Source organism: Octopus bimaculoides, chromosome 3 (genome assembly GCF_046866305.1).
Source record: "Octopus bimaculoides isolate indiv1 chromosome 3, ASM4686630v1, whole genome shotgun sequence".
NCBI classification, from domain to species: domain Eukaryota; kingdom Metazoa; phylum Mollusca; class Cephalopoda; order Octopoda; family Octopodidae; genus Octopus; species Octopus bimaculoides.
The window spans coordinates 166,231,970-166,258,380 of NC_142930.1; the positions used below are offsets into that span (position 1 = coordinate 166,231,970).

General features: G+C 38.4%; 2 protein-coding genes across 7 annotated transcripts in view; one reads left to right on the top strand and one right to left on the bottom strand.

Annotated features, from left to right (window-relative positions):
- LOC106875516 (uncharacterized) overlaps nt 1–8,487 on the top strand; it is a 33,316-nt gene extending 24,829 nt beyond the window's left edge. For all 6 annotated transcript variants that reach the window (XM_014923697.3, XM_052965983.2, XM_014923698.3 and 3 more), the window contains exon 2: nt 4,944–8,487. In XM_014923697.3, the coding sequence (XP_014779183.1) occupies nt 5,429–6,244 (816 nt within the window). In that variant the 5' untranslated portion in view covers nt 4,944–5,428 and the 3' untranslated portion in view covers nt 6,245–8,487. The remainder of the gene's footprint in view (nt 1–4,943) is intronic.
- A 9,016-nt stretch (nt 8,488–17,503) lies between these two features.
- LOC106875517 (uncharacterized) lies at nt 17,504–21,004 on the bottom strand. Its single transcript, XM_014923701.3, has one exon. It carries the CDS (start codon nt 18,599–18,601, stop codon nt 17,771–17,773), a length of 831 nt encoding a protein of 276 aa, XP_014779187.1. The 5' UTR covers nt 18,602–21,004; the 3' UTR covers nt 17,504–17,770.
- Between the last annotated feature and the right edge of the window lie 5,407 nt (nt 21,005–26,411).

Here is a 26,411-nt window from a genome sequence, read left to right on the forward strand (position 1 = left end):
CACAATGTATCTATTTTAAAAATTTTCTCTGTGTTTATTTCCTCGTGTTCCTTTCTGTTTAAGAGCGTAGGCTCGAAACATAAAAGACTTTCTCACCTTCCTGAGTATTAAACTGATACACCTGTTTGTTGTTTATACACCAGTCTTTGTCTTTTGTGTTTCTGTAAATTTCAACTATATATATATATATAACCATCTCAAGTGTAACTGCCCGAAATGGTCATGACTTCTGGGACTTGACTGATGAAAGAAATTCAATATTGACCCTTCTTTTTTTGCTTGTCCTTCTAATTGTTGTTTCTCTTGCCTGCCTTTGTACCGTCTATTTGTCTGAACGTTTTAATGCCTTCTATTGCGTTTTTGTTATATATATATATATATATATATATATATATATATATATATATATATATATATATATATATAGTCAACATGAAGGATGGTTCCATCCAAACTGCACTGGTTTGATATATTATATATATTATATTGTTGAGGCATGGCTGTGTGGTTTCTGCCTTATTGGGGTGTGCGTTTGTGTACATGGATGGTTTGGTGTGTACTTTGGTCAAACTCTTTGTTGGGCTTGAGGGCATTGGTGGAAGGCTGGGACCTGTGGTTGCAGTCATGGTTGGGTGTGCAGGTACAATAGGATGTACTTCCTTTCATGTGGGCAAGGATTAAACATTTCACTCCTGCTAAACTCAGGTAAACATCTGGGTGTTGAGTACCCTTTAAAATTGCTCTCTTCTTAGCCAGGCATAACCTGCACAAGGTATGCATGTTGTTAGTTCGTGTGTCGGCTGCGGTTTTTAGGCATAGGAGAATGTATCCTATAGGGCCTAGAATGTGTGTATTTATGTATGTATGTATGTGTATATGAAAGATAATGGGTGTACGTGTGCGTGTGTGAGTGAATACAAATACATAAAGCAGAACACGCTCGCACACACACATGTACACCCATTGTTTGTTTGTTGGCACTCCGTTGCTTACGACGTCGAGGGTTCCAGTTGATCCGATCAACGGAACAGCCTGCTCGTGAAATTAACGTGCAAGTTGCTGAGCACTCCACAGACACATGTACCCTTAACGTAGTTCTCGGGGATTTTCAGCGTAACACAGTGTGACAAGGCTGGCCCCTTGAATTACAGGCACAACAGAAACAGGATGTAAGAGTGAGAGAAAGTTGTGGTGAAAGAGTACAGCAGGGTTCGCCACCATCCCCTGCTGGAGCCTCGTGGAGCTTTAGGTGTTTTCGCTCAATAAACACTCACAACGCCTGGTCTGGGAATCGAAACCGCGATCCTATGACCGCGAGTCCGCTGTCCTAACCACTGGGCCATTGCGCCTCCACAGTACACTCTATTAGCTTTCATATACACGTACATAAATAAATACACACACACACACACACACATTATCTGTCAGCTTTCACTTTCCAACTTCAAAGCAAATGTCGCCTTCGACACGTCATGAAACCCAAAGTAAATAAATAAAAATTTTTCGCGGAAACTAACCAACATTTGGCAGTTCTGAGACCAAAAGTGAGTGATTGCCTACCCGCTATTTGCCTGGTATTACCAGGCGCATAGCGGATATATTCTCCTACGCCTAAAACTGCAGCCAAACCACGAACTAACAACACGCATAGCTTTTTGTATGTGTGTTCGATTTTGTTTATATCCTACACACAGTATAAAGAAACACAGATTTGTTCTCCGATATTATTCGGAATTGGCTAACCACATCGAATGATAAAGAACACGGACTTGTTTAAGATAATCACTGATAGAGTACTTCAAAGGAAATTAGTCCCCAGCGTTTGTTTCTGTGGATTTCATGTAGCATGAAGGGAGAACAGTGAAAAATGCAGAATCGTACGGTTTCAAAGTCTGTCTATTTCAATCCGACATTGCAATGTTGTAATATACAGACTCTGAAGTCACGCACGCACGCAAACACACACACACACACACACACTCAGAGCTGGGAAGGTCGTGTGTGTGCGCGCGCTCGCGCTCGATCTGAATGCAGCAGCGGTAAAATGTCGATGTGGTTAGTAGGCACCTTGTTTTTATTGCTGCTGATTTCCTACTCTTCCAATAATTTACAACACTACCAGAAATACGTAGACTTTGCCAGAACCCGGCAGTAAAACTGAAACAAATTAATGACGTCAGAAATACTGCAGTACTCCACCCCCACCCTCTCTTTCTCTCTCTCAGTCACTCCCTTTATCACTCACGTTGTTGCACTATCTCTCCCCCTCTCACTCACTCTCAATTTCTCCCTCCTCCCTCCCCCTTCTTCCTCTGTTTCCTTTATTACAAGCTGTGCTGAGAACATCTGCCCTTTCTCCAATTTCCTCTTTCTCCCCTTCTCTCTCACTCCCTTCTTGTTTTCCCCTTTCCCTCTCTCATTTTCTCTCACTCTCCCTTACCTCCCCCTTTCTCCCTCCTCTCTCTCTCACTCTCCCCTATCTCTCTCCCCCTCTCTCCCCTCCCCCTCTCCCCTACCTCCCCCCTCTCGCACTCAATATATCCAGAACATTTTCTGACTAACTCCCTGTTAGTGAACCTGTTTCAAATACCATTTTATTTCAAATCAATTCCCCAACATTCCTTTCCACCACCAAATCAATCATGTGGCTCTCTCTGTCTTCCATTCACTGAAGATCAATGCCTCTCAAATTCATGCTACATGACAACACTCAATATTTTGCATTCTTCTTTTATCAATCCAAGACCTAAACAAAAAAATACTTGTTTGCTACACTCACCTCATCCTTCCCACTCACCTGGCCCAAACCCTTATATCACCTCACCTATTCTCACTACCCCCCCCCCATGTCCCTCAGGAACATGTCTGCAACACATCCTCCGCCATCATCTCTCTTACATTCTTGCTCTCTTTGTCTTACTCTCCAACTCCTTTGCCTTTGTTTTCTAACTGGGGTACCCATGTACCCGCCCTACAGCAAGGCACCTACATCTGCCCCTTCGATACCTCAAAGCTCTAACCCCCACTCATATTACTCTCTGCTCCCTGTTGAGAGGTTCTTATCTTGCAAGATACTCGATGATGCTGGTGCCATATGAAAAACACTGGTGATGATGCCACATGTTAAGTTCCACGTAAAATGTGCCACATAAAATGTACTGGTGCTACATGAAAAACACTGGTGATAATGCTACACGTTAAGTGCCATGTAAAATGTGCCACATAAAATGTACTGGTGCTGGTGCTACATGAAAAACACTGGTGATAATGCTACATATTAAGTTCCATGTAAAATGTGCCACATAAAATGTACTGGTGCTGGTACCACATGAAAAACACTGGTGATAATGCTACATGTTAAGTGCCACGTAAAATGTGTCACATAAAATGTACTGGTGCTAGTGCCACATGAATAAGCTGAATGGGGTCTTTAACTTGCTACAGTGATGATGATGATGATGATGATGATAATATATATATCAGCTGAATGGGATCTTTGCCTTGCAAGTTACTTGGTGACCTTGTTGGTGGTGGTGCCATGGAAAAAGCACCCAGTACAATATTCTGTAAAGTGGTTGATGTTATGAAGGGTGTCCTGCCATAGAAACCATACCAGAACAGACAATGGAACCTGGTGTGACTCCTGGTCTTCCCAGCAAATGTCACACTATGCAGCTCTATGCCAGCATGAAAAACAGGTGTTAAATCATCATCATTTAATGTCCGTTGTCCATGCTGGAATGGGTTGGACGGTTTGACCAGGGCTGGCAAGCAGGAATGCTGCACCAGACTCCAATCTGATTCAGCACTCTGAGAGTGTAATGGGTGCCTTTATGTGCCACCAGCATGCGTGCCATTTGCGTGACACCAGTATCTGCCACGACTGTGACTTCGCTAGGCTTGATGGGTTTTCTTCTCAAGCATGACATAATGCCAAAGGTCTCGGTCATTGCCTCTGTGAGGCCCAACGCTTGGAAGAAACTCAGCCACTTTGCCTCCCTGAGGCCCAACACTCGAAAGGAACTCAGCCACTTTGCCTCCGTGAATATGGCCAAATATGATCTCAAATAGCTGATTACTTACTAAGGCTGATGTGAAACCAATAAGAGAAACTATTGAAGGAAGGAGATGGAAATGGCTGGGTCGAGTTTGTTGCTAAAAACCGAACTGAATTGTCAGGATCGCTTTGCAATGGGATCCATGAAGTAAAAGAAGACGTGGCCAACCAAAGGAAACGTGGTGGAGAACCATAACAAAAGATCTTAAAAGCAGAGAGGGTTAACAATGGAACAAGCTGTCAAGGATGCTTTCGGTGTTGGAAGGTGGGATGATTTTGCTGTTACCTCAGGTGCCACAAAGCACAATGAGAACCGAAGGAATGAACGACTGAATATTCTAAAAATAAATTATTGTGTCATTGAGATCTTAAAGCTACAAGGTAAAGGCATAAATAATTAAAATCATTTTGAATGAATTAACAAAACATTTCACACAGAAATCTGAATGCTAAACAGTTAATGTATGTGGTTTTGTATAAACGCTTTCAGGCTGTGGTATTTTTATCCATGGAAAGTCTTTTTAAGACATAAAGTGCTAAAAAAAAAAACACTGTGTAACTTAGCAGTTTGGCAAAAGTGACTGATAATACCAGGCTTTTAAAAAATGAGTCCTGGAGTCAATTGTGACTAAAAGTTCTTCAAGGGAGTGCCCCAGCATGGCCACAGTCTAATGACTGGAACAAGTAAAAGATAGAAAAGATGAAAGATAACTCGAAACCAGTTGAAATGAATTGTTGCAGAGGTAAACAAGAATGGTGTATATTGATATTTTGTTATTATTTCAGCTCATCAGTATGTTAATTATAGTTGGCATTTATTATGCCTCAATAAACAATATTTTTATATATTTAATTTTTGTAATTATGTTTTTGTTTATTTTAACAGATTACAGTTGGTAGAATTCTCTGGCAGTTATGATGTGAAATGAATGAAACCAGCAGCCTACCACTGAAACAGAAGATGATCTGTTGTCTTGGAGACGATATATCACTTTTCAGAAATTGAATTCCATTGAAAAGAATCTCTGTTTTTAGGCCAAAGCACAAATATATTCTCTTTTCATTCTCAAACCTAAATATACCCGACTGAAAATCTGCTTATCCTTATAATATAAACTTATTTCAAAGAGGTAATCTGCAATAGTTTTGCAGTTTTTACATGGCACCAAAAAGATCTGTCAAATATTTCCCATCACTATTCCCAAGAACCTATGATCAATATGACAACAGCAGTAACAACAAGATTATCTGCAAAGGTAACTGTTGGTTTTTATAGTTAATATTCTTTACCTTTGAACTGGAACCTCTGTGAGATTCTCTACTAGCACAGCCTTCATTTATAGTTAATGTGCACTTAAACATTATCCAAAGATGGTAACACATAAAATGGTTTTCTGTTATTCTCTGCACATTCTTGTTCTTATTATCATTTACACCTGTATGTCGTTGTATTATAAATCCACTCAACATATCGATAGACAATTCCAAAGTCCAATTACAGAAGAGGAACGGAAGCTGTTGATGGTAACAGCCCGAGCATTTATCAGAGCTTTGGACAGTGCTAATATCCCATACATGATATACAGTGGAACTCTGCTGGGCTCTTATCGTCATCACGATCTTATACCATGGGATGATGACTTTGATATACTTATCAACGCTTCTCTTAGAAATGCTGTGAAGCGATTTGTGGCTAAATACGACGATTCTTTTGCTTTGTATGTACCAAACTTTCAGGATTTTGCATGGAAATATTATCGTAAAGATATGGCTTTAAAGACACTTCCTAATCTTCCATTTGGATGGCCATATGTTGACATTTTCTTTTTCAACGAGAACGAAACACATATCTGGGATGATATTTCTTATTTATCAAAAGAATTCACTTTTCGGAAAGATAAGGTATTTCCCTTGCAGCGACGACTATTTTCTTCAATGCAGTTGTCTGCACCATGCAATCCACTGCATATGCTAAGTACGTATCACATACAGAGCTGCAAATCTCGTTCAATGTCTCATAAACATGAAGTGATTCTCCCAAAGAACTCTTACAGAGTCATCCCCTGTCAAGCGCTGACTGGTTTCTACCCATTTGTACATCACACAAAAACTGAAGACGGGTGGAAGGAGACACTCAAAGTTGGAGACATTGTTTTATATTCCATTGATGTGAAGGAATATTGCTGAGTTCTCTGTGTGAAAAATGAAGCGTCTATCATTCACACATAGAAACACAAATACTTGCATGGATCTCCATCACTTTCAGCAATAAGGTTTTAGTCATTTGATCAACTGTTCTAACTGCTTATTGGATTAACTTTTAAGTGGCTGAGTGTACCTCAGTCACAAGTACCCTGAACATAATTCTCAGCCAGAATCACCTTAACAAGGTGGTATTGTGACAAGGCCGTACCTTGAAAGTACAGATAGAAATCTATCTGATAGGTTTTTGTGTACCTAATTTCATTCACAAGGTACATGATGACCAATCGACAGATGCTACCGAAACAGATGGAAACCCAAAATGCCATAGGGTGGAATTGATCCTAGGACATTGGGATGGGCAGACTTCTTGACCATTTAACCAAAATGTGCCAGCGTGTATGTATATATGTGTGTTATCATCATCATGTATGTATGTGTGTATGTATGTATGTGTGTCATCATCATCATCATTTAACGTCCGTTGTCCATGCTGGCATGGGTTGGACAGTTTGACTGAGCTGTCATGCTGGAAGGCTGCACTAGACTCCAGTCTGATTCGGTGTGGTTTTCTACAGCTGGTTAATATTTGAGGATGGGTTGATGGTTGAGAGGCTGGGCTGTGGTGGAAGAACAATCGCAGGTGATCTGTGACAGAGATATGAGGCTGAGTGGTGGGAGAGGAGGACAGCAGAGAGAAGAAGCAGTGGTGGGGTGTTGGAGCATCTCAGGATACAGTGGGGGATAGAGAGAGAAAAAGATGGGGGAAGAGATGCATGGTGAGAGATATAGGAGTGGTTCAAGGGGCTATAGCAAGTGGGTGTGGGGTTATAGATATGGGAGGGCATTGAGAGTGATGGCAGGTAAGAAAGGAGAGCAATGACTGAAGGCAGAAGAGACGGTGATTGATAGAAATAGTGTGGGCTGGGATGATAATGAAGAATGAAGGTGATTCCAAGGAGCAGATGTAATGTGCCGATTCTTCTTTCAACTGATTATGGTAGTCGAATGATATCTTTTTGTACCTTGAGAATTTTCTCTCGCATCCCATCACTTACCTTCTTTTGATCTCCTTTAGCCATGTATCTCTTTTATAGCAGCATACCTGTGCTTGCCTTTCATTCAAACTCTCGTCTTTCAACACCTGCAATGAAGCCACTTACCTCCACCTTCTTCTTCCTGATACTTCCTCTTTGTAGTGGGAGCATTTTCCCTTTCCTTTCTCTCTGTTCTTTTCCCATTAGTGCCACTGGTATGTAGAATGCACCCAATATACACCTTGCAAAGTGGCTGATGGTAGGAAGCGCGTCCAGCCATAGAAGCTAGGCCAAGGATGACAGTGGAGCTCAATGCTGCCCCACAGCTTATCTTGCTGTCCAACCCATGCTAGCATGGAAAGCGGATGTAAAATGATGATGGTTTATATCAGTGGTTCTCAACCAGGGTCCATATAAGAGATCTGGGGATCCACAATAGTATTTTAAGGGCCCCTGAAGAAATTTTGTCTTAGATGTATCTCGTATTGGTGTGTATTGCAAGAAAAACAATTAGGTTTCTTTCTCTTTTACATTGTTCAACCTACACAAGGGAATGGGGGAAAAACAAAATAGGAATTTTGAAAGAAGTTCCTATAAAACTAGTTTTTAAACACCGAGTGGCTATGGGGGTCCACCAGAATAAAATAATAATAAAAGGGGTCCAGAGAACCCCTGTAAATAAGTACATACGAATGGATGTGTGTAAATAAATAAATGAATGAATGAATGAGGTGACCCCAGAATCTGAGATCATATTTTAATCAAAAAGCACCGTTTCCAGCACCAAATTACTAAAACTAACATTGGACCATTTATTTTAAAACGAGTCCTTATTTATCATCTAAATTGTTTTTTACTTTAAATTCATTTGTTGTTATTTTCTCTGTTTGTTGTGTTTTTAAATCAAATTATACAATTCTATGGTAAAATGGATGAAAGTCATTGAATCATATCTTGCTTTGTTTCACCTGTGGACACCATCGAAAGATGTTTTGAGAAGTTTACATGGATTTGGCCATCATCAAAGAAAAGTAAATATTTCACTGCATTTTGTGATAAAATGATTGTAAATTATGGTTTTTGTACTTCTTTGACCCTTTCGTTACCAACCTGGCTGAAACCAGCTTTGACTCTGTGGTACAAATGTCTTGTTTTCATAAGTTCTGAATTAAAATCTTCCACCAAACCTTAGTCACAATTTATGCTCCTAACACTAGCTGAATGATAACTAAGTTATTTTACTAAATTCTTTGTTATATTTAAAGTAATTGAAAGAAACAGAGAGCATCTCAATAGAAATATGGTAACAAAAGGGTTGAAATATATGATAGAGAAACAATTCTTAACCCTTTTGATACCAACCCACCTGAAACCGCCTCTGACTCTGTAGTATAAATGCTCCATATGATGTTGAGGAAATTCTTTCAATGGTCCTGCAATCTCCAGATAAGGAGGAAATTTCCCTGTCCTTGCACCTAAAGGAGTGCGTATGTTGCTAGTATCTCCCTTATAAGTTACTAGCTGTCATTCCTACGTAATGTCTTGTGATACCATCAGATGGTGTGAGCGTGACTATAGTCCACAGCTTTTGATAGATAAACTTTTCTCAATAGGCAGTTGGTAATAATTTTGGTTGTTACATGTATATGTACTCATACATATACAAATGCATTCACATATAAAAATATCCAACTTGTGGTTTATACAGTTAAAATATCATACTCTACTACATCCCTCTTCAGTCACATTTGCCTCATCTAACTTGTCCAAGTAAACCTACAGCTTCTACCAACTGTAATTGTACACAATGTAACAACTACCCATTGGATTTCAGGTACTTGACAAATTATATTTACTTTTTATGCATTAGTGTTGTAATTTTTCTTTCTCCAGTTATTCTCTTATTCTTCTCTCCTTGAATTCTTTTTCTTTTTCCTCTCTTGTTCATAATTCTCTTCCACATAACATCTTACACGCATATCATTACATACACATCTATCTCACCCTCTACATTCCTCTTACCTTCCTTTTTAAGTTAAACACGTATATTATTTGTTAAAACTTATCCCTGCGCTGTCTTTTTCTTCATCTTTGTTCATTACATTCTCTCTCTTCCTCTGTCTCCCTCTCTTGCACACACACACACACATATGACATACTTAGGGGGCATGGAGTGTTAAAATGAGACAATACATTTGGTAGAAGCCTGTGCCAATTCCTTATCATGCCAGCTCCTCTAACTGGCAACGAGCCTTCATCTCTGACTCCAGAAACAATCTGTATGCAGTGATATGTGCAATCAACAACATTGGCAGGCCAGCTAAAGGAAACTGAGTCTCCCAGTGGACCTAAATTCTAGATGAAGTTAAAGGTTTATCACCCTATCTACATAAAAACTGGATTTTTGACAAAGAAAACCCTACCATCAGAGCATGAAGACCTGCACTCTACCTTTCTCTTCCACTACATTCAGTGATTTCTCAAAGCAGCTTTCCTTCATTATATCTAAGTCCAGCATAATTCCTGACCATAAACAGATGAGAAGTTTTGTTTCAGTGATGGAGGTATCTTGCATGTTTGTGGCAAAGAAATACCACCACCTCTGTAATTTTCTCATTTTGAGGCCACATTGAAGGTTGAACAAAAGTAGGCAACATTGCGATTCTCTTGTCACTCATGCGAGTGTGTCCTCTATTGTTGATACTCTCTATGAAGGGGTGTTTGTGTTTTAATCATCTGAAACATGAGAAAGATAAAAGCTATATAATTATATATATGTCTCCTTAGTCATACAACGAAAGCGTCAGCAAACCGCAAAACCTGTTCAATATGTTTAATGGTTGGATATCATAGTTTTTTGGTTCAATGATTCTTTAGAAAGTGCAAGGCATTTCATCTGGAGATCAGCTCAGCTGTGTCATGATTCATCTAAGGACATAGCCGTGCTGATCTCCACCGGATGAAGAACCATCAAAAGTTGTAACCATCGAAGTAAAAACTGTGTGCACGCACACACACTTCTCTTTGAATATGCACTCACATATACATATACATGCATACATACTATATATATATATATATATATATATATATAAAACTTGCTTGGAAATGGATGCATGGCATTCAATAATATAATAATATAAATGATATATATATATATATATATGCATATATACATACATATATGTACATACTTACATATATATGTATATATATATATATATATATATATATATATATATATATGCTTATATGGGTACAGGACGTCACAAAATGTAAACAACATGAAATACGAAGGCAAACTTGGGTATGCGAACAATGAGAGAAACAAATGGAAAACAAGACAAGTAACATAAATAACGACCCTTCATCAGTTGTCGGCTGTTCATCTACTCCACATTTCGAGCAATTAACGACAATATGTGGCTTTGAAAGGTAGTTTCTCCCGCGAACCAAAATAAAATTTGGGATTTGCAGAGGGTCAAAGTTGGTAACAAAAACAGGACAGTGGAGACATACAAGGAAACCAAACGAAAACAAACATGGAGGGTCGTTAGGCCAGATGAGGTAAGGTAGCAAACGCTAGAGAAATATTGTCTTTGATAAGAATGCGTCTGGTCTGTATGACAGGCTGAAAGAAAAGAAAGATGATCACGTGAGGAAAAGAAAGATGGATGATGGTCACATGTATGTATATATATAAATGTGTCAAGGATCTATAATCCTTCAAGGGATGCTAGCATCCAAATTCTGAACTAGTGTTCAATGAAAACTAAAGGATCTTTTCAATTTGACAGCCAGATTTTTTAATTGATTTTTTTAAACTAAACAGTTTGAAACTTCGGATACTGATAGAATGTATCAGGGGTTTTCCTATTCTGTACACAAAAAAGTTTGGTTACTTTTTCTAGCAGGTTATGCAACCACATATAGGCTCCATCATTAGTCTGTTTCAGTAATAATTTTGTTGTTATTTTAGCCTCAAATCAACCTTGATACAGCAAACCTATGCTGCTATAAAAATATCTCTGGTTATCAAAGAAAGGTTTTGTTAGGGGAGTGGACCCGCAAGTTGTTCGCAAACAGCAGCAGTAATTTTCTTCAGCTGAATACACATCATTGATTGGTTAAAATTACCCAAATACGACAACTTTAACACGAAATAACTTCTAAAATATAAAGTTTTGTCAAAAATGTTAAGAGTAAACCCTGTTCTATGTGACACATTCTACCAGTATCCGAAATTTCGAAGTGTTTCGTTAACGAAAATTAATTAAAAAATCTGGCTGTCAAATTGAAAAGATCCGAACTAAATATATTAGTTTTGCATTGATATATATATATAGGTATTTAAAAATTCATGTCATCATCATCATCTGTATATACACACACACACATATATATATATATATATATATATATATATATACACACACACTCACACACACATGTATATATATGTGTGTGTATGTGTGTGTGTGTGTGTTAATGCAAACTATATGATAAATATACATACATACACAAAAAACTGTTTTTTATTAAAAAAATAAATTGTTCTTATGTAGGCCAACTTTTGACTCACCCTGTACAATAATTTATTTATTTGTTGGCCGGTTTCATTTTTTCAGAAGGAATCAATAACACATGCTTAAAACTATCTTTACATATAGAGAAATATGCATACACGTGTTTGTGTGTATGTATTTCGTTTCTTGGTTCGTTTTTCCAAGCGAGATGAGAGTCAGACCTTATTAAAGTATTGTTTTACAATGGGTGGCCCTTCCTGTGGTTGACCTTTACCTGTTTTTCAAGTAAAAGATCTCTTATTTCACACATCTCCAGTGAGAACCTTGTAGATGGTGTGTTAGAAGGAGAAATAACAACTGCATTACTTGTAGCTTACAGTATGTGGAGAAGCAGAAACTAAAAGAAACACATGGACCCAGATACACTTGTATCATCATCATCTTTTAACGTCTGCTTTTCATGCTAGCATGGGTTGGACGATTTGACTGAGGACTGGTGAACCAGATGGCTACACCAAGCTCCAATCTGTATGTCTACATATTTATACATATCATGCATGGGTTGTTGCCAGTGCCGCCTGACTGGCTTCCCGTGCCAGTGGCACGTAAAAAGCACCATCCTAATGTGGTTGATGCCATCCCCCTCCGCCTGACTGGCTCCTCTGCTGGTAGCACGTAAAAAGCACCATCCAAATGTAGGTTTAAATCGTGCCTAGTAGTTTAAGAGTTAAGGGGATGATGTATTGTATTCTCTTCACTCTAGTTACTAGTGTTAATGTTGCTAACTCTAAGGAGCATTAGTGATGTCCCTGCTATTACTAAGTTAATGGGTAGATTTTCTGGGATTACAATGTTACTTTCAACTCAGCTGAAGTGGTGGCGGCCAGAATGGAGGTTCTCAGGGGCCACAATTAGGTAGCTGAGTTTTCTTTATTTAATAATCTATATTTTGTGCTCCACGTAAATATACATCTGGAGCTTGTGTTTTATCTACCTTATGAAGAGAATGAATGGGAGAAAGAGAGGCTGCCAAATGTCGACCCAACAGAGGGACCAACTATCCAAATTGACAGTACCTTGGCAGATAACGCAATTAAGGGTATGAAGACAGGGAAAGCCCCTAGCCCATCAGGAATCGCTGCTGAGATGCTTAAAATATCTGGCAGTGAGGGCTATAGTCTAGTCACCCTTATAGTCAATCAGGTGATACATGAAGGAGTCATACTCAATGACTGGTGTAGCAGCACCTTAGTCAACTGCTACAAAGGTAAAGGTGACACATTAGATAGGAATAATTACAGAGGTATCGAATTGTTGGATCAGATGATGAAAGTCATGGAGGGAGCCATAGCCCAATGAATTAGGGAGAGAATTAGTTTAGACGAGATGCAATTTGGGTTTGTCCCAGGGAGAAGTATTGCAAATGAGGTTAAACTCCTGCCATGCCAGGTAAAAGAGTGCCCACCACTGAAGAGATCTAACAAGATTGAAATCATGTGGTCTGGTGGTCTCAAAGCTACGACAGCTGGAATTATCTCCCACTTGCAATAAATATTGAGTGCGGAAAGCACACCGAATAAACCAGCTGGAGATGTTGTCCTGGGGTTAAAATTGCAGTATCGTCGTCTCTGAAACGGACACCCACATTAAAGTGGGGATAAACACTGCCTTTTGGTTTGTATACTGCTTCTAGCTTGAACAGAGATTTTCTAATGGACTAGTTATATATATATATATATAACTGATAACTTTGGTATATATGCATATACTCATATATTGTTTATATATATATATATATATTCTTTCTTTTATTCTTTTAGATGTATATTCATTTACACACACACACACTGACACAGTGTGTATTGTATAGCTGAAGCATGAAGTCACAATGAGATGGTAAGTAGTTGGGGTGACTAATGAAGAGAGGGTGTGAACAGCAGATGAATTAGGGGTGCAGAGAAGGGACCTAGGTAGATGTTTATGAGGATTAATGACTGGCTTAGAGGGGACAGGGACAGGCAGATGTTTCCTTAGATTGGAACAACTTTAATATTGCTTTTATCTATTGTCAGCATTCAATTGTCATCATCATCATCATCATCACCATCGTCAATCGTGTGTTGCCAACCTTAGTAGGTCATTGGACGGCTTCTCAGCTGTTTCACAAAACTTCACACTCTATTCACTCATCCATTGATTTATCTAGCAATCTCCTGTCAGACTCTCTCATTCAACCTACCTACCTACCTATTCACCTACCTTTCTGTCTGTCTGTCTGTCTTTCTGTTTGTATGTGTGTATATATATATATAGGGGTGGCTGTGTGGTAAGTAGCTTGCTTACCAACCACATGGTTCCGGGTTAAGTCCCACTGCGTGGCACCTTGGGCAAGTGTCTTCTACTATAGCCTCGGGCCCACCAAAGCCTTGTGAGTGGATTTGGTAGACGGAAACTGAAAGAATCCCTTCATATATATATATATATATATATGTCTGTGTTTGTCCCCACAACATCGCTTGACAACCGATGCTGGTGTGTTTACGTCCCCGTCACGTAGCGGTTTGGCAGAAGAGACTGATAGAATAAGTACTAGGCTTACAAAGAATAAGTCCTGAGGTCGATTTGTTCGACTAAAGGCGGTGCTCCAGCATGGCCACAGTCAAAATGACTGAAACAAGTAAAAGAGTGTGTGTGTGTATGTATTCCAGGTGATGCTATTAAGTTCGCCATGGCCTCGACCAATACTGGCTGAAACTTTGCTAAGTGTGTGTGTGAGGAGTTTCATTAGGGCCACAAGGTGATTTAAAAGACAGTTGATTTTAATAGCATACTTTTCTGTTAGTAAATGTTTTTCTTACACACACTAACAAGCATACACACACACACACACATGCTTGATGTGGGGTAGGGTTAAAGATTTAAAGCAAATTTTTTGTTGTTGCTTAAATCCCAGCAATGGACTACCGTATTTATCATTCCATAATGTATATTTTTATTTCTTTATTGTCCACAGGGGGCTAAACATAGTGGGGACACGCATGGACAGACAAAGGGATTAAGTCGATTACATCGGTCCCAGTGCGTAACTGGTATTTATTTAGTCAACTCTAACCCTAAGTCCTGGGGTCGATTTGTTCGACTAGAGGTGGTGCTCCAGCATGGCTGCAGTCAAATGTCTGAAACAAGTACAAGAGTAAACAAATGGGAATACGTTAGCTACTTGAGATTACATTATAACATGCCTGGCTTTATTAGTGCCACACCAATGGCTGTGTAAAATATGGGAGGTTTTTCTGCTGCATACTGTATGGGACTTCGAAGGCCAGTTATTTCAAAAAAACTCCTCTGGTTATTTCATTGAATCCCTCTAAATTCATGGATATTTCCAAAATAGACCAAACCATTGTAGTAAAGCTGAATATTTCCAGAGATGCTTGGCCATCTCTCTTCAGTTCATGGAAATGAATATCTCGTGTTTTATTGGTCACTTGGATTTGACTCGGCATTTCTTGGAGGCAGGAAGCGTGAGCTTAGACTGAACAACAAAAATAATAATAATCCTTTCTACTCTAGGCACAAGGCCTGAAATGTTTGTGCAGGTGTAGGGATGAGTCAATGTAATCAACCCTAGTCTTTCATTGGTACTTAATTTATCAACCCCGAAAGGATGAAAGTCACAATTGACCTCAGTAGAATTTGAACTCTGAACATAGCAATGGATGAAATGCCAATTAGCATTTTGTCCGGCATGCTAATGATTTTGCCAGCCCGTCGCCTAATAATTAATTGGGTTTTGTATATTTGTACTCCAGTGTCACTATGATGGCATGTGCTGCTCTTTCAGTAATAGTAACAACAGCAATATCAACAACAACAACAACAGTAATGATTCAATCTGATCATGAAACTGAAAATCAAAATCTGGATAGAATGGTCGTGATTAAAGAGGAATAAAACTTGTTTAATACACTTCTATATTTGAGAGATGAGGAATTATGTACATTATTTACATTATTTACATTTGATGGATATTTGTCCTCATCTTCTTTGTTGTTAACACGTTTCGGCTGATATACCCTCCAGCCTTCATCAGAGTCTTGGGGAAATTTCGAACCTGGGTTCTCATTCCTAACGTATTTTTTGATGTTGTTGTTGTTATTATTATTATTATTATTATTATTATTATTATTATTATTATTATTATTATTATTATTATTATTATTATTATCCTTTATATATTAACCAAATGAAGTAGATTGACAAAATTATTTTTTGAAACTGTTGAAGACACAAGATGTTGAAATATTGTTCACTAGATGACAGTGGCACTCTTCTTTTAATTTTGACTTTATTATTATTATTATTATTATTATTATTATTATTCAGGTCACTGCCTGAAGGGTATATCAGCCAAAACGTTGTGTTAACAACGAAAAAAGATGAGGACAAATATCTGTCAAATGTAAATAATGTAAACAATGTAAATAATGTAAAACTTGTTTAATATTGGTGATGAGAAAGAAAAGAAGAATAGCAGGGCAGATATGACGATTTGAAATGGGGGATAAAAAAAAAAAGAACAAGACTTTGGTCATTGAGTAAGGTGGATCTTGTACCCATAATTGATAGAGCCTTGGGTACTATATGGACCAAGCTGTAAAACTGGATTGAAAAGGATGAGGGTATATATGTGAAGAAAAAGAACGTTGCTTAAGAACTGCATGATTTCTCTGAAGAAGGATCCTTAAAAGCTGGATGAAGAGCATTAACGGAGTCCACCGACCAAAGATGCTGTAACAACAGCAATAATAATTCTTTCTGATACAGGCACATAGCCTGAAATTTAGGGGCAGGGGGTATGTCGATGTAATCGACCCCGGTGCTTGGGCTGGCATTTAATTTATCGACCCCGAAAGGATGAAAGACAAAGTTGATTTCGCAGAATGTAGGGACGAACGAAAGGTAGTTGGCATTTTCTCTGGTGTTGCAATAATAATAATAATTTTCGAACATGGGAACACGGGTGTGTTTCGATGAGAAATCAATTGGTTAAATCGATCCCAAAAAGACTTGTGTGATACGTATGGGAATGAACAGAATGTAATGGGACAGAAATAAATACAGCAAGGCACTTAATAATAATTATAATTTTGACACAAAGCCAACAATTTAGGGAGTTGGGGTAAGTGGGTTACATTGACCCCAGTATTCAACTGGTACTTATCTTATCGACCCCAAAAGGATGAAAGGTAAAGTCGACCTCAGCGGAATTTGAACTCAGAACATAGAGGCAGACGAAATGCTTCTAACGATTCTGTCAGCTCGCCGCTGCCGCTTTCAATGATAATAATAATAATAATAATAATAATAATAATAATAATAATGATAATAATAATAATAATGACGATAATAATAATAATAATAATAATGATAATAATAATAATAATAATAATAGTAATAATAATAATAATTATGATAATGATGATGATAATAATAATAATAGTAATAATAATAATAATAATAATAATAACGATAATAACGATAATAATGATAATAATAATAATGATGATAGTGATGATGATAATTATAATAATAATAATAATAATAATAATAATAATGACGATAATAATAAATGATGATGATGATAATAATAATAATAATAATAATAATAACAACAATAATAATAATAAAGACGCTGTATACATATTACTTAGGATACTTTGAATACAAAAGATTAAATAAAACTGAACCGAAACACTGCACAGAGTCGACGTGCGAAAGAAATGGGACCAGCTGTGCTGTGAAAGCATACAAATAAAAAGAACGTTGCTGAAATGTAATGATGATGATGATGATGATGATGATGACGACAACAATAATAATAGTAAATAATAATAATAATGCACAAAAATATGCAATAGCTGTGTTTTTGTGTTTTTTTTTATTCCTCAACAAGCGTGCGGGGAATAAAAGTATTGAACGGCAATGGATCCGTTCCATAACACTTCTGTCCATCCATCATCTGTTTTCGTTCGTTGAACGAGAGGGAAACTGTCGCGAAGTTGGTAACAAGGCAGCTGCGCTTGTCTGTACAACCAACGTTCCTCTTTGTGCGAAAATGCATTAGTTCTGCACATATCGGCGGCATATGTCCCTAGGAAGGACTCCGTGTCGCAAGGAGCCGGCAAACTGAGATTGTCAAATGGTCGTTTCTGCAAAGGAAACACTCTTTTTTTATCATAAACATAAGTAAACTGATACCAGAAAAATTCGTCCCAGATGTGAGTTGCATCCTCCTGAAAGAAAAATATATCAATATAGGGCCAACGGAATGGTTTTTCTTTTAAAGCTTCCGAATCAGCACGGTAGAATTTCCATTGTTTATGTGGAGGTGCGTACAATTTATATTTTGGTTCGTAGGCTGATAATGCCCGACGGATTTCTTCCTTTTGTGAAGAATTCATAATGACATCGATATCATCGTCCCATGGTATAAATCCGTGATGTCGGTACGATCCCAGTAAACTTCCACCATATAAGAAGTAAACCAAGTTTTCGGTATCGGCTGCTTTGGCAAATATCCGCGTGAGTGTCAAGAGCAGGCGATACTCTGTGGCTGTAACACGAGGTTGGAATTCTTTGATGGAAGACGGTGGAGAGGTTCGCATATAGAAATGGTTTACTGTAGCTATCACAACAAAGGCTGCCAGAATGAAGAAGAAGCGACGAAAACGTCGCAGAGTGGAAATCAATATGTTACATGGCTGCCAAAAAGACATGGTTATTTCTCATGTTCTATACGGTGTTGTCTGTGATTTTATGATGGAGATGAAGTCTAGGAGAGAATATATATACAAAGAGAGAGAGTGTGTGTGTGTGTATTTGAGAAAGAGAAATACAGTCGGGCAGAAAGGGTGGAGGGTGGAAAAAATATGGAACAAACAGGAGTCGGGGGGTGGGGGAAACGGAAGCAATTTCACAATGTCAAATGAATAAATTGCAGCAGCTGATGACCGAAAATTGAGGAATGAGAGATGGAAAAAGAGATGAAGAAAGACCAGCACCCTCTGCTTGCCTAGCTGTCTGCCCGAAAACCTGAATCCCTTGTGATTATCTATCTATCTATCTATCTATCTATCTATCTATCTATCTATCTATCTATCTATCTATTTTATACATACATACACACACATATGTATGTATGTATGTATATTACTCTTTAAAGTGTTGTACAGAACCTGCAAGAAAATGAGAATTGATGATCAAGAAACAGACCCGACGAAGATTAACGCATTAAGAACGTGTGTGTGTGTGTGTGTGTGTGTGTGTGCGTGTGTGTGTGTGTGTGTATTCGACAGTAAAAAGATAGGGGTTGCATTAATAAAGCGCGTATATTAAAGTGCGTTTTAAGGCTGCGTTGAAAAACAGCAGATAAAGAAATGCAATTTCAGATAATTGATGATGATTAAGACGATGATGATGTTGGCAATAATAATGACGATGATGATAAAGTCTGTATTATCATACTCAGTGATAATTCTTATCCGATGTATTAATATTCCAATGTTTAAACGTTTTTTGAATAATATTTTAGTCCTTTTTTCCCCGCCAAGAATTCTTTCTCTTTTCTTTTTCCTCAGAGACTTTTCCAATTTGCGTAGACTTTGTTCTTCCTCTGTTTTTCAACACTTGTTATTTTTGACCGAATTCCAAAGAAATGGAATCGCAAATGCAATCGCTCAAACACTTCCAATGCCGAAAATGGTAGGTGCCAGCTACAACAGTAATTACCAGGAGGAGGCTGGCACCGCTCTTGGAAAAATACAATAGCGAATTACAGATACAAGGCTGGTACAACTTATTAAATGCTAGATGCAATTAGGTGTGTACAAATGTGTGTGTATACGTGTGGGCATATATGTATGTATGTGCGTGTGCGATTGTGTATATTTCTGTTTGTACTCGTGTGTGTATGTAATTGTATATGTGTAGGTATGTGTGTATATATATATATATATATGTATTATGCGTGTATGTATATATATATATATATATATATATATATATATATATATATATATAGGCGTGTGTGTATGTGCTTCTATGTATGTGTGTGTGTGTATATGTATTTATGTGTGTACGTGTATGTGTTTATATGTGTATATGTATGAATGTGTGTGTGTATGCGTGTGTGTGTGTGTAACAGGAAGTTTGTCTAATCCATAAGCATCAGTGACAAGTCGTATTGATGCAGTCGTCGATAGAGTCTGGCACCAGCTCAGATTCCCTCCTTTGTTATCCAAACCAACGCTTCTTTTCTCTTGGAATGACTTCCATTCAATAAATTCTTCCCAGCCTTCCTCTTCTGGCGGCAGTGGCAGAAGAGGTGGAATGGTAAATCGAAACAACGAGAACAAAACAATACAAAACAAGAGCAGTAACTATCACAACAACAGCAGCAGTATGAGCTAACTAGAGAGTCTGTCTGTGGTTACTCGATTAGCTAAAAATAGTAGCCAGTTCACATCTTTCTCAAATACATCTTACTACGTTAAAAAAAAAGGAAAAAAAGAAAACAGAGCAGGACACATTATGTAATGCAACGTTAAATGCGTCTCAGAAAAGGTGGTCACGGTTGGATTCGATGATAGGTGTACCGATTCAGGGCTGACCTCGATCTTTAACAGCAACAACAGCAATGAACTGAAGAGGGGTAAATGAAGAGCGATTTTCTCACACAGCTGTTTATAGTCTCCCAGGGGTGGGGCTGTGTTCCAAATAAACGGGTGGAATACTATTTACTGTCTGTCCCTTGAGGGTGGCTGAGTTTCAGTTTTATGAATACAACAGTGTTTATAATAGATGAGGGTGGCTGTTTTAAATAGAGGCCTAGCGGGGTGGTGCATAAGGAGGTAGTGGTATCTACAGTCTCTCAAGAGTGGTGTATTTTATATATAAACATCTAATCCGGGTGGCTGTTTTAGATATAGATATGTAGTAATGTTTACAATACATTCTGGTAGCTCTCTCTCTCTTATTTCAAATATCATCATCCAATCCGGGTGGCTGTTTCAAATATCGGGGTGAAATAAAGTTTGCAATAAATACATCGTGTTTCAAAAACACAACTCTAGTAATGTTTAACAATACATGAGGATAGCTGCTATTTCAAACATAAAGGATTCATCCGGGTAACTGATTCGGGGGGGGGGAGATGTAGTGGCACCTGTCTTTAAAATTGAAATATCTAGCTGTACTCCATGACGACGACAATGATGATGATGATGATGATGATGATGATGATGATGATATTATAGTTGTTGTTGTTGTTGTTGTTTCTGTTGCTGCCGTTTCTGCTACTGAATCAAGGTGGTTGTTGTCTTTGATGTTGGTGGTGTTTTTGTTGTCGTTGTTGCTGTTGTTGTGTTTGCAACTATTCACAATCTCGAGACAGAGGGTTAGGGGTCTTGTGCGGTGTAGCGGGGTGGGACGTGGCGTGCTGCTGTAATTGATCACAGTAGCAGAAACAGCAACATCATCGTCACCACCACCACCTCAGACTTTAGAATTGGTTTGAATTCTTATAACAGCGTGGAATTGGTTAAAGACGGCTAGGGGCCCAGTTAAATGTCTTAAACCTTGCAATAGATTAAGTTTACCATTCAGCGGTAGATACAATCCACATCACCGATCCACAACGACTTCTTCCACTTTGACTGATAAGGTTTCGGTTGAGCTGCAATTATGCTAGAATCTGTTGTCAAAGCTAATCTGGAACCCGAAATCCCGTTATTACAAAGTTAACGTCATTATCACACAACTACACTGTTGCCATCTTGAAAACTTACAATCATGTATCTGTATTTCAAATATTGTGAGGGACACACATCTGTTCTGCATACCTGAAACCCAACCCTGGTCAAGCAAGTCTAAGATCAACGACATTCCAATTCTGACCATCTCCTCTATTTTTCTTTGTCTTTCGCTTTTCAATGTGTTAGGGTGCTGTTTTTTTTTTTTAGGACGATATCTACTATTCGTGCATACAAACATACGCATACATATTTATAAAACTTCACATTTATATACCCACACACTCACACGCAACTTGAACCAACTAGCACCTGAACCTGTGGGTCCCCAAGCAAGTGCTTGATGTGTCCCTAACTGGAAACTGTACTGATGTCGAAATGTCGCCCAAGATTGCAATCAACTGGGTGAAACTTTTGTCTTTTTGATGAAGACATGAAAACCTAATCATTGCCGGATGGTTAAAACGTGAACCTCAGTCTCACAACGCAGCATTTTGAGCAACTCCCATTTACCATAATAACTTTTGCGGGTAGATGGAAACTGTGTAGAAGACCATCGAATGGATTGTACTTGTAATTCAAAGGCTGGTACGTATCTCATTGAGTATTACGTCAAGCGTATACATGCCTGTGGGATACTCGGCCGCTTACGTTAACTTAAGAAGATATCTCAGTCAATTAAACAATGGACAGCTCATCGTTGAAACAGACGGATGATCCATCATTAATAGTTTTGATAAGACAGGAAAATGTCCAGAGTTGTCCCTGCACTGCTCAGCTCATTTCTTGAGTAGCGTCAGTCATAAAGATAATGGTGTTTTCCCTTCAAGTATATGAGTTACTTCAGTTAATAATTCTTGATTTATTTTATTCTATACGCTAGTATCCGCTTTACTGCTTGATCTACGCGCGGCAGGCCTTTTTATGTAGTATCCATTAGTTATTCATCATTGTTAGCTTATATAAATGTAACATAAGCTCCAGAACAATAGAGTTTAACTTAGCGAACTTACGTGTGGTCTCAGGTTGGTTTGTGTGCAAGAGAGAGAGAGAGAGAGAGAGGGGGAGGAAGTGACAGAAAAGGTGTGTGTCCATCGATGAGTTTGTTGATACGGATAATTGTTAACCAATAGATTATTACCTTTGTTGTTGAATAACAAGGAAATTCACAATGTGAACAATAAAACGACCAGATGATACTCAACCACGTGTGTATCAGTGTATGTGCATGTGCGTGTGTGTATGTATGAGTGTTTGTTTGTGCATTGTCAGGAAGATGATGGAGGGATTGATTGATTGCATCACATACGCACACACGCACAGAGTGAAGGACGTAATACTTTACACTTGAAAGTGAATATTCTGTTACAGGCTTGGCCAACTCGAATTACATTGCGGCACATTTTAATTATAGAAAGTTTTTTGAGGGCCACTTGTACACGGACAGAATTGAAAGCATTTTTCTTCCTCGTGCTTATTATTACAATAATGACTGAATGACCGTTAATTCAACATGAAACATTATATATAATTATAACTTCATTAAGCTATACGTAAACAAATTAGTGGACATGAGAATACATTTATCAAAGGTTTATTACTTTACGTACACCCGGGCTTAGGTCGCCAATCATTTCTGTTTTGTTCATTCAGATTCGTTTCACGCTTACAGTTGACATTCTTTTGTTTGGATCTTTTTGGTTTGACGGGCAACATTTTTCATTAATGTTTTATGTAGTATTTTTGGTACCGAAAAACTTTCAAACTTCGTATACTTGTATATTTTGTATTATAGAACAGGTAAAAATTTTTGTATTCGAAGTTATTTCATGTAAAAAGTTGGATTTCGGAAAAAGACGTTTCATATGACACATTCTACCAATATCCCAAGTTTGAAAGTGTTTCGTTAAGAAAACAAGTGTTGCCCGTCAAACCAAAAAGATCCTTTTGTTTTTCTTCTCCGACTGGAAGTTCCTTTTGTTTTCCTGTTGACCAACTTCCAAGCTAAGCCCGCAGCGAAGTTTCTGTTTATGGTTTGTCTGTCACGAATCCTGCCCTACAGTAGTATCTTTTTTACTTTTCATACACTTTTGATAAAATTTTTTAAATGTTTGTTTAAATCAGGGGTCATCAAATTTTTTCAACCATTGACTTCCTTTGGCCATTTCTCCCTCCGCATCGTCCACCCTCCTCGTTTAAATTATCGTAATACCCTACCGTACCATATCTTAAATGCGTATCTTTTTTGGGGTAGTTGTTGCTTAATAGATTGTTACTTAGCTTGATCATTTCTTCGTGGTGGGTATCACGATCGCTAAAACATTGAGCAAAGAATATAAGTAGCCATCGTGATACCCACCACGAAGAAATGATCAAGTTAAGTAACAATCTATTAAGCAACAGCTACCCCAGAAGCATACTATCCACTCCAATTATGAAGAAAAGAGAGGATGAAACCAATAAACTGTCCACAGTCTGTCTATCCTATGTGAAAGACCTCTTCGAAAAGATACAAAAGATATGCGGCCCATATGACATCAGGGCAGTATTCAAGAGTAATACAACACTTCGCAAATACCTCCTTCGAGTAAAACCAAACCACCAATAGAAGAGAATATGACCAAAGACTGCGTGTACTCCATCCCATGCAGCTGTGGTAGGTTATACAAAGGCGAAACATGTCGCCCCCTCAAAATAAGGGAAGACACGAGGAGATATTGATAAATTGGGTATAGCTGATGATGTATGGAAAAACCGAAACCACCTCTCCCTGTGGGATGAAGTTAGAATAATAGACAGAGAACACAACTGGAAAATACGAAAACTAAAAGAAGCAGCGCATATGCTAGGGCAGTTTAAGCCCGGGTAATCCTATTGTAACAGAAACATGTTCGCTCTTTACCTTTAGCTATCCACATTGTGCCTCTTTGCTTTTGGACAGGGCTGGCCCTAAGGTTGCTGGCGCCCCAGGCAAGTTGAATGTCGGCGTGTACAAGCTGACTGTCATGGAAATTTCCTTGCCTTTGTCACACTCTCCTTGGTGCCCCCTGGCACATGGCGCCCCGGGCGACTGCCCAAGTTGCCAGTACTTTGAGCTGGTCCTGCTTTTGGATACCCACTTTGGCCCATCACATGATGGTCAAGTCCATTTAGCGTTACACGGACTGTCCACCCCTTAACATAATAGACTAGCCAAGCATCCCAACATCAGCTATTGAAGGGACCCTGCTTTTCAGCTCATTCCTTAGGGAAGGTGAGTTTGCTGTGACCGAGTTTTGATCTCCGACATGAAAGCAGTTTATATCATTTTGTAGTTTCAGCAAAGGAGAGATTTGTAATCAGAATCTTTGATGCCATGCTTTGCATTTTTCCCAATATTCATCTTCAACAAGCATTTTGGAACCATGTCATGTTTTTAGCAGATTTCTACTTGTGATGCCGGTTGTGTGTTCCATCTTAGTATCGGAAATAAATGTTGCAGTGCAACCGAGTTGAACCGATGTTATTCATCCTGGCTCATGTTAACCAGAAGACATTATCTTACCGAGGTTTAAGCCCCGTTGCATTCATTTAGCTACCTCACTAAACTATAATCATAGACGTTCCAGCACTGACCATCCCATTCAAGCATAGCCTGTCTAGGATTTTATTCTTTTCTACTCTGAGCACAAGACCCGACATTTTTGGGGAGAGTAATGCAACTGGTACTTAATTTATTGACCCCAAAAGGATGAAAGGCAAAGTCGACCTCAGCGGAATTTGAACTCAGAACGTAAAGAAAGACGAAATACCGCTAAGCATTTCGCCCGGCGTGCTAACGATTCTGCCAGCTCACGGCCTTTCTATCTAGGACTATATTAACTAATGTGTCCATCTTTTTCTGCTGCAATTTAATCCTAAATCAAACCTCATGAAATTAATATATGGTCGTTTGATATTTTAACATGTATAAGGAACCCTTTTTTGTCAAATATTAGAATTAAAAAATATGGGAGTTTCTTATAGATGGATACTATCATAATCCCTTACAAAACTTTTTTCCAAATTAGGGGGTTAAAATACAGTAGTTTATTTAGGGGCACAGTATCCAATGTGTCGTTCCTTTTTTAAGACAGTTAAATGAGATTTGGCTGCTATTTTTAGCCTGTTCAGTTTCTCACTTTGCAGGTCTATTACAATGTTCAGGATTTAAGCCGCAGTTTTATGATGCTGAACAGATTAATCGATAAAGACAATACTTATTGACATGTGTTGATGGATTAATTAGTTTTAGTGGAGAAGCGGATCAGCGGTGATGATTGATCGCTACATCGCTTATATAATCCTCTCCGCTGTGTGTGTGTGTGTGTGTGTGTATGTGTGTGTGTTTGCGTGTGTGTGTATTGTATGTATGTATGTGTGTGTATGTGTGCGCAAGAGAAAGAGAGAGAGAGAGAGAGAGAGAGAGAGAGAGTGCGTATGTGTTCTCTTTTACTTTTGATTATTCAAATTCTTCCTCTGAGGAAGGAACCGGTTTCTAACAAAGACACAAAGCTCCATCGTTGGAATGTGAATAACAAAATCAATGTCACATTTTAAACTTGAGGAAAGTCTTACATATTTCGACTGTTCCACTTACAGATTGTATTTGCAATGTGTGAGTTGGCAGATTTCTTTTTCTGAAAACCCTAGTTTAGTCAGACTGTCACACAGGCATTTACTCAGGAAGCCAAAATCACCAATTATTGTCGATATAAATACGACCAATAATAATTGGTGTGATTAGTTTTCTATAAAC